Source organism: Tribolium castaneum, chromosome 7 (assembly GCF_031307605.1).
Source record: "Tribolium castaneum strain GA2 chromosome 7, icTriCast1.1, whole genome shotgun sequence".
Lineage (NCBI taxonomy): Eukaryota > Metazoa > Arthropoda > Insecta > Coleoptera > Tenebrionidae > Tribolium > Tribolium castaneum.
In genome coordinates, this window is record NC_087400.1 from 4,391,040 (window position 1) to 4,403,348 (window position 12,309).

General features: G+C 29.5%; 2 protein-coding genes across 2 annotated transcripts; both read left to right on the forward strand.

Annotated features, from left to right (window-relative positions):
• The first annotated feature begins 849 nt into the window (after nt 1-849).
• On the forward strand, nt 850-4,845 carry Cpap3-a1 (cuticular protein analogous to peritrophins 3-A1). Its single transcript, NM_001168438.1, has 5 exons — nt 850-892; nt 4,012-4,206; nt 4,255-4,461; nt 4,523-4,736; nt 4,791-4,845. Exons 1-5 carry the CDS (start codon nt 850-852, stop codon nt 4,843-4,845), a joined length of 714 nt encoding a protein of 237 aa, NP_001161910.1.
• A 3,460-nt stretch (nt 4,846-8,305) lies between these two features.
• Cpap3-a2 (cuticular protein analogous to peritrophins 3-A2) lies at nt 8,306-11,734 on the forward strand. Its single transcript, NM_001168437.1, has 5 exons — nt 8,306-8,345; nt 10,787-10,987; nt 11,071-11,277; nt 11,424-11,637; nt 11,686-11,734. Exons 1-5 carry the CDS (start codon nt 8,306-8,308, stop codon nt 11,732-11,734), a joined length of 711 nt encoding a protein of 236 aa, NP_001161909.1.
• The last annotated feature ends 575 nt before the right edge of the window (nt 11,735-12,309 follow it).

Below are 12,309 nucleotides of genomic sequence, written 5' to 3' on the forward strand. Positions count from 1 at the left end.
CCATTGGCTATAACCACATTGTCTTCATTCCCACTTAAAATATTTGCCATTATTCCAAACAAATCAACACTTCATAAAGTAAATTTTTTTTGAAAAAACCTTTCACTCAAACTGGAATATTTCCATAAACCGACTCATCTTCCTTACACGTTTCCACTCTTTGACATTTGTATGTTGATCATTTCGCATTCTTCAGCTTATTGCAAATGCGTTCTCATGTTGCAATTTTTCGGTGCTATTGACCCTTTTTACCACATCGTAGACTGGAAGACGTAATCGAATCAAAGCAACCTAGGAGTGTTCCATATACCCATATTACACTTTCACATGTTATCACTGAGTGAAAGTAAGTCTCTTATGTGTACGAATTTGCCCCAAAACATCTCCGAGCTGTTATGCAATTTTGCGTTGATGAAACACCCTGTATAGAGTAAAAAGCACGTAAAGTTGTTTTTTGGTTGTCGGTGGTGCCAACCACCAAACCATTAAACTTTTCCTGCCACAAAGAAAGTTTCTTTTTTCGACCTCTGCACACAATGAAAGTCTGCTGTCGGCTTCAAGGGTAACATAAACTGTCTTAATTCATTCAAATTAGTCCGAAAGAGGAGAAAATGACTGCGTGCTCCAAAGGTTAAATATTTCACCACCTCATCGAGTGGGGAGTCTTCCAATCGGCCAATTAGAAGAACAAACTTTTCGTGATTTCTTTGACATTCAATGATTGGTTGTGCGACAGACCGCGAGTTCTTAAATAAGCCACCTCGAAGTGGCCGTCCAGTTAAAGCTCCGTCTCCACAGCCAGCACTTGTAGTTTTTATTTATTTTTAATTTAGTTGTAGTTCGAACGCAATGAAATTTGCATTAATAGCGCTAGTTCTAGTTTCCGCAGCAAGTAAGTATCAGACTTTCTAATTATTTTCATGAAATTTGTCGCCTATGTGCGAGTGCTTGTTTCCTGGTTATGTCATTTTCGTCAAAATAAATAAATGTCAATGAGAGAAAGTTATTGGTGCACCGGAATTTTTCTTGTTGAAATTTTTCTAGACACTGATTTCGGGATGGATACAGGTTTCGTTTCAGCCTTTCACTTTCCTTACTGACACGTTGACCGTACTGCGGACATCGCGGAATTTATGGCACCTGGGCGGGTGTATTTCGGTTTTTTATGTGACGCCACTGGATTCAAATTTAAAATAATTACGTGGACGCCACTGATTTTTGTTTTAAGTCACATAATGTGACTGAAATATGTCAGAAGGAAAATTTACTGTTCTTGAAAGCTTTTCAAAGTATTCTTGAAACTGTCGAGGTTACGTGACCTTCTGTGTAATACGTGCACTGAAAAGTTTACTCACTGTTTCCTATTACTTAAGTAAATTGAATTTTTTGCGTTTGTCTCAACTTGTCCATATTCTTTTCTCTATCATAATTTAAATTTTAGTCATAGGGCTAGCAAATTGGACAATGAATTAAATCCGAAAAAAGAGCAGCAATTAACACGGTTGCTAATAAAAAAAAAATGATAAAAATGAAAAATTAACGGTAGAAATGGTTTTTGGTTGTTTCTTACATTTCTCGTTGTAGCCTGATGATGATTTAATTTAAATCAAAACGTTGCCAAAAACAATTTCTTCCGTCAAAAAATTTTTCAAGCGCATAAATGTCATTTCAACATTAAAAATTAAGTTGTTTGCTAAAGTCTTGACTCATTTTTATGCTTAGCTGAACGTCTTTTAACACATTGGTCAGATACCTTTGAATTATTCTGTATACGAGTATGTACAGAAGTTTCAGACAAAATATTTATCAAAAAATCATTTGCAACGAAAATACATAATACTACCTACAGTAGAGTTAGTGGATATTATTAATTCTTGCAAAAAATGTGATTTTAAAAAAAAATTCGTGTTTATAAGGCCGTTTATTTACTTCGATTATACCGAAAACTATTTTTAAATTTTTAATAATTAATTAATTATTACTAAATTAAAGCAAAAAATTTTACCAAAAAAAATTATAATCTAAAAACCTGGTCTAAAATATTAAACAAATATAATAATTTTAAAATTTTTCAAAATTTGTTATTTTATAAGCCCTGTCGCTGAAATTACATAAAGATATTTTTTAAATCATTGTCACAAAATAAAGTTTTTATTGGTTTCTTAAAGTTTTATTATTGTCTCTTTTGTGTATTTTCTACCAAATTTTTTTGTATTTTTTTTTCTTTTTAATTTTTAGTCACAAAATTTTTAAACAAAAGTTTTAAGTATTAAGTTGTTAGTTCTATATGAATTTGTTATTTTATAAATTGACCGGTTCCAGTTTTGAACGAACATTTTTGAACAATCTCGATATAAGATTTTGTTGATAAGAGTCTTATTTTGAATTAGGTGATAAATTAAGTTAGTATATGTTCTACAAGCACGAATAGAACGGAAAAAATAAAAAATAAAAAAAGTTTTTATTGCTTTCTTAAAGTTTTATTGTCTCTTTTGTTTTTTTTATTTTTTTTTTGTTATTATTTTTCTTTTTCATTTTTATTTACAAAATTTCTAGACAAAAGTTTTAAGTTTTGTTAGCAAGTGATAAGTTGTTATTTTTATATGTATTTGTCATTTTTAAATTGACTGGTTCCAGGTTTGAACAAACTTTTTTGGAAAGACTCAACATAAGATTTTGTTGATAAGCACGCACAGAACGAAAAACAAAAATGTTTATCATATTTATTAAAATAATTTGTTAAATTTAATTATTAAATAATAATAATAACGAAATAACCACTAAATCAAGAATTAGAAATAAAGCGAAAAAAGCTTCGTATATAGAAAAAATGTAACAGTGACTTTACTTTAAAATTTTTTTTGGAAATGACAGAATTGACAGAAATATACTGCAGATGAACCTTAAGGCAAAACTTTTTTTATTAATTATTTTTTACTATTACCTACAGTCGCGACCAAAAAGAATGAATCTTTTAAGTCATAAATTTTAACAAACCTTTCAGTTTACAAACTGTTCATCTAGTTTACACAATATCCAGCTAGTTTATAAACTAGGCAAACGTATAGTTGGGAAATTTGTAGATGTCATGCCAATAAATCTCGGCACTCTAACCGCATTAGCATGACATTTTCAAATCACCCGGCCGTACACATTTACTGTATCAGTTAGCTGCGATTTTTGGGGTGTCATTTTTTTGATCGTGACTGTACTTCTTAATATTATCTACTTCTCAAGTCATCTTTTAAAGCAGTGTTGATTTGTCCAAACTTAATAAATTAATTTTTATTTAAAAACACAAAAACGAGTGATCTGTTACAAAAATCTTGAATAAAAGCCTCTTTTTTAATTTTTAATTACGTAGTGAAAAATACTGTTTTAAAAAAGAAAATTACTTTCCCTGATCCAAAATAACTCTGATTGTAATTTTTGGTCTTAATCAATCACACACTTTTACTTTGCGTTTAAAAAGTCTTTAAATCAACCCTTGCTATGAAATTTTGAACGTTCTTACGATTACTACGAAAATCGCGACTGGCGTTGGAAAAAATCGCAAGTAGCGCGTTTAAAACTTCAGCAGTATAAAACGCTAATATATCAAAAAAAATCTGTCAATCTAAATTCCAGAGTTGATCAAAAAAAAATAATAATGAAATTATTTTACAGTTTTAAGAGTTGAGTCTTCCCAAAGATCAACTTCCAAAATTTTATTAGGTTGTTCAATAAATTTTAATAGTTTCAATAAAACGCAGAAAAAAAATACTTAAAAAAATAAATCTTTATTATCTGATATTTACTAAACTGTCTTGTTCAATCTTATTGCACAATTTTTGTTTAAATCAAGTCACAAAACCAAAAAACACTCATTTTACCAGAACACAATTCCTGCAATTCCGAGGTTAGCCCAGTCCCCCATTTGACCTTCCAACAACTTAACAAATTAGCATATTATTTGCACAAACATTTCACCCAAGTGTCAATGACATTGTCGCAATTTCTTATCACTTTCAGACGCCCAATTCAAGTGCCCCCCAAAAGACGGCCAATACGAAGACCCGCGACAATGTGACAAATACTACGAGTGTGAAGAAGGCGTCGCAAGGGAGAAACTTTGCCCAGATGGGCTAGTTTTCGACCCTTTGATCCGCAAAATCAACAAATGCGACCAACCCTTCAATGTTGATTGTGGAGACCGGACCGAGCTTCGTAAGTGGAGGGTGAAAAAAAAATTTTTTTTATTATTTTTTACTTTAGAACCTCCAAAGCCCAACCATTTCTGCCCACGCCGCAACGGTTTCTTCGCCCATCCTGACCCAGCAGTTTGCAATAAATTCTACAATTGCATTGAAGGCGAACACACGGAAATCACCTGCACTGCAGGACTTCATTTCGATGAGTTTACCGGAACTTGCGTCTGGCCTGATGCTGCAGGACGTCAAGGATGCAATAAAGACGTCACAAGTGATTTTACATTTTTTTTTTGAAAATTTTTTACTTAATTATTTTTTTTGGGGTGGTTTAGATAAACTGAAAGATGGTTTTGAGTGCCCCAAAGATGGCCAAACCGACGCCAATGGCCAACTTGTAGTTCACCCCAAATACGCCCACCCCACAGATTGTCAAAGGTTCTATGTTTGTTTGAATGGGCAAGAACCCAGAGATCTGGGCTGTCAAGTAGGTGAAGTGTACAATGAGGAGTCTCAAAGGTGTGATGCTCCCGAAAATGTTCCCGGATGGTAAATTTTTTGGTTTAAAAAAAAAATAAAAATAATGCGTGTTTGAAATTTTAGTGAGGATTGGTACAAAGATGAACCTGCTCCTGCTAAACCAGCCAAGAAGGTCTAAGGCTGGTTTTTGGAAAGACTTTTAGATTTTAATTTCTTGTTTTTTGTATGGTCACGTGTAATATTTGTCAAATGAAGTGGTGTTGTTGAGAATGTATACGTGTAAGCAAAAATAAATTCATCCTGATTTTTTAGTTTGTGTTTAATTGCTAATTTCTTAGAATTAAGTTTCCTTGAAAAATTTCGACCGAAATAAAGTATAATTTTACTGGCTTTAGAAGTTTAAAAAAGTATGTCAACATATAACTACAGATTTACAATAAAGTAACAAAAAAATAATCGGATAATTTTCATACAGGGTGAGTATGCTAACGTATTTTTATCACGAGTGTATCTCAGAAACTAATCATAAATAAATAAAAAATTACTTCCTATTTTTCTTAATTCATGTCAATTTTTACAGACTTTTAATGACAATTTTTATAATTAATATTATTAATATCTACAAAAGTATAAATACATATTACGAAAATACAATAAGTATTAATTAGTTCAAATTTTATAAGTATGTTAAAAAAACATAAGTGTTGCAAGCACTAAAATTATTTATTTGAATATAAATTTTTACTTAATTTATATTCTTTTTAGTGCTAGCGATATTTTTGTGACGTAATTTGTTGGAAAAACATTGTTTGTTACAGGATTACAAATGCAATACTTCTAAAATTTTTTTCTATAATAAATAATTGTTTAATTAATTTATTTACATTATAAACATTGTAGAAAAATTAAAAAAATACATTCTAAAAGAAAAAACATAGTGACGCCGAATTCTGTACGTTAAGTAGTTTCTGAGATAAATAGAAATGTACAGTGTGTTCAAAAATGATTGTTCATCAAGTTGGCTATAGAGATCAAAATCAATGTGTCGCTTCGTCAAATCTTTGAATTACTTTTTTACTCACTTTTTGGCATTTATCGGCAAAGTTGTATTAAATTTTGTTTTTTTTTGTTTGTCTTAATTTGTGTTTTATATTTTTGTTGTGTATTTTTTTTTGAATTTGAAGCCATTTTGCATTATTTGAAATAAAAATTGTAATTTTTAAAAGCTTTTATATAACTTGCTTTGTTGTCTGTCTGTCTGTTTCATATTTTTGGAGCCAAATTTGAAAGGGTTCTCGTTGTCTTAATGAATCGAAATTTTACATACTTACGTAATTTGCGTGACAATGCAATTCTATATAGTTAATTACTCCCTAAAAGTGTTAAAGGAAGTTTTGAAGTTTTAGGTTATGTTATTTAATTAATTTATTCGAATTATAAAAATTGTAGGAAAATTCTAAAAAAAATACATTATTAAAGAAAAGAATTTTAAGACAACAAACAAAAGTTTTGATGCATGAACATTAATAATCGTTTTACTTTTTGTAAGAAACTACACTTATCTAAAAATATTCGAACCAAATATGTAGTTTAAATAAGATAAATACTTTATCAATAATACTTAATATTTTTTCTGTTTTTAAAAATAAAGTATTATTTCAAAGACAAAGTTCAATTAAATTTAAAACAACTATCCTTAATTTTTACAAAGTTACCTAAGATTATGTTTTTTTTTAAATTTGAGTTTGAAATTGTACCAACAGGAATTTTCATCCACTAAAAAACATTTTTTAGTATATATAGTATATATAGTATATATAGTATATATAGTATATATAGTATATATAGTATATATAGTATATATAGTATATATAGTATATATAGTATATATAGTATATATAGTATATATAGTATATATATATTGTATATATAGTATATATTAGACGTTATTGAAATAATGACTGAACATACAGTTTATCGACAACGTTTCGATTTCTTTATAAAATCTTCATCAGGTAGCCAACTGTTTTTATAAACCGTCAGTGTGATGATCGGACATTTGGGTTTTACTAGGATTTGAAGAAAAAAGAGTTAAAACATTACCTAAATATGTTAAATTAATAAGATTAAAGACTAACAGAAGCTATTTAAGTTAATTGCAATCAAACGTTCGATACCCTGAGTATGTGGTCCAATTGAACCACTCAGATGCTTATGTTTTTTTTATAAATTCGAAAAATTTAACAATATTTTAAATTGCAAAATAAGAAATTTTGATATTTTTTTCGGAAAAAAATAATCGAGTAGGCCATTATCGTACAATTTAAATTTTCCATATTATTCTGAAAAGAATATAGAACAGAATCAGGAATACATCACAAAGGAAACAAATCTAGTAGTCTTTATATAATCAGGAAAGTAACAGCCCACTCGATTTAAACCTCAATATTTTTTATTTCGTGAAAATCTTACAAAATTAACAAATTAGACCCCACAAACCTTATATCGACAAAAAGCTCATAAAAAACGCCATGCAATGGTGCAATAAAATAAAATTTTAAGACAACAAACAAAAGTTTTGATGCATGAACATTAATAATCGTTTTACTTTTTGTAAGAAACTACACTTATCTAAAAATACTCGAACCAAATATGTAGTTTAAAGAAGATAAATACTTTATCAATAATACTTAATATTTTTTCTGTTTTTAAAAATAAAGTATTATTTCAAAGACAAAGTTCAATTAAATTTAAAACAATAATCCTTAATTTTTACAAAGTTACCAAAGATTATGTTTTTTTTTTTAAATTTGAGTTTGAAATTGTACCAACAGAAGGAATTTTCATCCACTAAAAAACATTTTTTCATTGAATTTACTTCCCAATTTTTATTTTGGATAAAATTTGTCTTTATTTACTTATTAGATATTTCATAAATAGCTATTTACTTTGAAATCAAGTAATAGCAAAATACTTAACTAAAAGTTTACTGAGGTAAGTAAATTACTGAAATTTCTTTAATTTAAAAATAACTAAACCAAAATATTTTTGAGAACCTACTGCAGTAAAATTATGTTTTCGAAAGAAATTTTTTTTTATTATTTTATTATGATATTTCATAAAAATTACGGCATGTCTAATCAGTAGTCCCAATTTCAACATAGCGCATCAATCTCGCAAAAAATTGATCAAAAAACTTAAAAATGCGGCCAATTTGCTAACTTTCACCAATTTTTGTCACTTTTTATTCCCAGCAAAATTAATGTTTTATTGTAAAAATGCAGTTTCAAAATTTCGTTAAAGTATTTTTCAATATATCATTTTACAAATTCTTTAGTGTTACTACCGTTCAACACGCATTCTTGTTCACTTGCAAGCAATTTCTTCCAAATAAAAACAAATCAAAGCAAGGTTAATCAATTTCCTCGCTTGCGCTACCGTTAAAATCTCCCGTTGAACGGCGCTAATTGCTACAAAGATCAATGCAATTTGATTATTATAAATCCCCATCTCTCCAGCAGGCGGTAAGAAGGAGGTAAGGCTTGAAAGAATATTACCAAAGCCCACACCTTTCCAAAGGGTGCGACTTTCTTCAGTCTGTGAAGTGTAGAGCACACTGTATTTTCAAGAGTGGAGAAATGAAGACCGTAACTGTCGCACTTCTGATATTCGTAACGGGTGAGTTTTTCTTTACTGTTTTTTGTAGAAAAATAAGGTGATTTCATGCCTCAATTAATGCTTTCTATTTTTATTGAAAAATCTCATCAAGACTGATTTATCTTATTTTATTGATTTTTAAACAGTTGGGTTAAATAACTGGGTAGAAGTTATTTTCAACTGTTAGGTAACTGCTTTACTTTTAAATTCATGTGTTGGTACTGCGGTAACTGGTGTGTAACTAAATTTATGTCGAAAGTTGATATAAAGCTTTAAGGAAGTAGCGCTAAGGTTATGTTTACGTGCGTAATGTTTTATTATAAAAAACTGAATAAATTAGATCAATAAAACAATTTATTTAAATGCACATGTAACCACATTTCTTTCTTTCACGCACAGTTTTATTATGCAATTAAGCTCTAAATATAACTAAAAAAAATATTTGTACAGTGTTTTAAGTAGGTATTCCAAAAAGATATTAAACAACTCATATGTAACACAATTTTTGATCAATCTAGCCTGTAGCTCTCAAATTAAGTTTACATCACTGAGCAAAATAAGGACATCTTCGGTTTCTAGATTCTCCAGTCTTGCCAACTTAATTAGTAATATTAATAAAAAAAATTGAACTTTTTAAAATGCTGTTTCTAGTCAGTTCTTGAAAACTCGGTGTAATAGAAACTGTTAGCTATTTATAACGATTTTCAGAATTTTTTTATCTCTTTATAAATTACAAATTCCTTTGCACTAATAGTTACTTAATGACGGGCAATTATAAAACCATTTATGCATTTATGCAGCAACATTTCCTAAAAACCTGTGATCCACTTAAGTCTAAAATGACTGATGTTACATTCTACGAGACTTCAAAGCTGCACTATTACAAGTATTATGATTTATAAAATAAAAAACTCATATTATAGTTAGTTAGTGTAATTAGTTATTAAATGTGTTATTGTCCATTTTGTTTCGGTAAAAAAATAAATACTTCTAGTTGTCCAAAAGAAAAAAATTACATCACAAACAATAGTGTTTCTAACACGCTTCAATTTAATGCTTTAACGTTATATATAGTATATATAGTGTATATAGTATATATAGTATATATAGTATATATAGTATATATACTATATATAGTATATATACTATATATAGTATACATAGTATATGTAGTATATATTAGACGTTTTTGAAATAATGACTGAACATACAGTTTATCGACAACGTTTCCATTTCTTTATGAAATCTTCATCAGGTGGTCAACTGTTTTTATAAACAGGCAGTGTGATGATGTGATGATCGGACATTTGGGTTTTACTAAGATTTGAAGAAGAGTTAAAAAATTACCTAAATAAGTTAAATTAATAAGATTAAAGATTAACAGAAGCTATTTAAGTTAATTACAATCAAACGTTCGATACCCTGAGTATGTGGTCCAATTGAACCACTCAGATGCTTATGTTTTTTTTATAAATTCGGAAAATTTTACAATATCTTAAATTGCAAAATAATGAATTTTGATGTTTTTTCAAAAAAAAAAAATCTAGTAGGCCATTGTCGTACAATTTAACTTTTCCATATTATTTCGAAAAAAATATAGAACAGAATCAGAAGTGCCTCACAAAGGAAACAAATCTAGTAGTCTTTATATAATCAGGAAAGTACCAGCCCACTCGATTTAAACCTCAATATTTTTTATTTCGTGAAAATCTTACAAAATTAACAAATTAGACCCCACAAACCTTATATCGACAAAAAGGTCATAAAAAACGCCATGCAATGGTGCAATAAAATATAGGGTGTTGTATTTGAAAAAATCGAGTTATCGCCATTTGAAATTTGTCGTTTTTAGAAAATCGTAGTAGGCGATGGAATATCGACTCCAAATTTTTTTTTATTTTAAAAGATGCGGTAAAGTTTAAAAAATCAAACGGAAAAAAGTTGGTTAAGTTATCTTGAATCGTTCTGTGGCTGTATGCCACTGTATGCACGACGTTATTTTTAAATATAAATTAACATAAGTCAAAAACTATGACAAATATGAGATAAAATAAGTGTGCGTTATGTAGACAATTTTGTTTTAATTTCAAAAATGTAACAAAAAATTAAGGTTTTTATTAAAAAAAAAACAAAACTTAGTTGGGTATTTTACTTTGGAACACTCTGTATTTAAATTAAAATATTTTTAGAATGTGCCTTATTGTTAGCCCTGTCGTTAAAAAAAATCAAATTGATAGCAAGCGTAGAAAATTTTTTATGGAGCATACATGCACTCCTGGGTCACCCTGTATTAAAAAATCAGAGTTGCGAAGCTTTTTCTTCTTTTTTGATAAAATCCGAAAAATTTAACAATCAATAAAAAAACTTTCCTGTAGAGGAAATATTAAAAAACTAAGAAAAATAAAATAAACATAAATTAAAATAAATAGTTTGCAATTTTTTTATAATTTTTTGCAAATTAGGCTCTTCTGCCCAGTTCAAATGCCCCGACAGGACCGGCTTCTTCCCCGACCCCGTCCAATGCGACCTCTACTACGTGTGTTCCAAAGGCGAATACGAAGAAAAACTGTGCCCTGATGGCCTAGTCTTCGACGCCAGAGACCCCAATCACGAAAGATGCGATATACCAGCGAATGTAGACTGTGATGAGCGGACCGAATTGCGTAAGTGACATTTGCCACTTACATAAGTAAAAAACCCACAAACACTTTCTAATTTTTTTTTCACTAAATTTATTCAAAATTAGAGGAGCCCCATCCCAGCCCGGGCTGCCCCCGCGCCAACGGCTACTACCGCCACTCGGACCCCCTTGCCTGTGACAAATTCTTCAACTGTGTCAACGGGGTCCCCCATGAGCTCCCGTGCCCCCCTGGACTCATTTACGACGACACTGCCAGTACCTGCGCCTGGCCTGATGATAGCCATCGAAAAGACTGCAAAAATGCGAAACGAGGTGACACAATTTAACGATAAAATGATGTTTTATCTACTATTTACTTCGTGGTAAAATTAAATTTTATCATCTAGTTTTTTACGTTTTTTTATTGTTGAATAATTTTTTGTCTATTATAATAAATATCATTTTTTTATTTAAATTAGATAAATTGGACGATGGATTCACTTGCCCTGACGAGGAGATTTTGGGACCCGGAGGTCGAAAATTGCCACACCCTACTTTTGCCCATCCTGAAGATTGTGGCAAGTTTTATATTTGTAGGAATGGGGTAATGCCCCAGAAAGGACAGTGTGTTAAAGGGTTGGTTTACAATGAAGAAACTTTCACCTGTGATGATCCGAAAAATGTACCAGGATGGTAAGTGGATGGGTTTGGTGGTTTTGTAAATTTATTGTTTTGTTCTAGTGAGGATTATTACGAAAAAGCCGAAAAATCAAAGACTAAGAAAGCATAAAGACTAGTTAAGAAAAAATTTACGTTTTTGTAATGTTTGTAAAACAGTATTTTTAAGTGTACGGAGGTGACTGATGGAAATATACAGTACCAAAATTCTCAGCGTTTTATTTTTAAACTAAAAACTTACACTCTTTTTGAACTAATAATCAAAATCTAACAATCCTTTAATTCCTTTAATCCCAGCGTATTTAGACCAAAAAATAAATAGAAAAAATAAGCAATAAGTATTTCAACTAGAATTATTTAAAAAAAATGACATCAAATTTAACTTGTATAATAAATAAAATCTTTATTTTACGCAACCAAACATTAATTTTTAATTACAGCCATAATCGAGTAAGTATGTACAAAGCTAAGCCTGTTTTAGAAAAAAACAAGTTAAATAAGTGACAATTTATTGGTTTAGTTTTATCTTTTTATCCTTTTTTTGTTCTTTTTTTTATTGACACACTATTAAGTGCCTTAAAAAGGAGTGCCTTAAGAATGCTTCTGTTTTTAATAAATTTGTTGATTTTATTAATTTATTATTTGTTGAATAAATCGAATCCTCTTTATAAAATTAATGACTTTTTA

Coding starts and splice junctions, on each gene's coding strand:
- Cpap3-a1 (NM_001168438.1), top strand. CDS start 850: ATGAAATTTGCATTAATAGCGCTAGTTCTAGTTTCCGCAGCAA. Junction 893..4,011: donor AGTTCTAGTTTCCGCAGCAA/GTAAGTATCAGA, acceptor TATCACTTTCAG/ACGCCCAATTCAAGTGCCCC. Junction 4,207..4,254: donor TGGAGACCGGACCGAGCTTC/GTAAGTGGAGGG, acceptor TTTTTACTTTAG/AACCTCCAAAGCCCAACCAT.
- Cpap3-a2 (NM_001168437.1), top strand. CDS start 8,306: ATGAAGACCGTAACTGTCGCACTTCTGATATTCGTAACGG. Junction 10,988..11,070: donor TGATGAGCGGACCGAATTGC/GTAAGTGACATT, acceptor ATTCAAAATTAG/AGGAGCCCCATCCCAGCCCG. Junction 11,278..11,423: donor CTGCAAAAATGCGAAACGAG/GTGACACAATTT, acceptor TATTTAAATTAG/ATAAATTGGACGATGGATTC.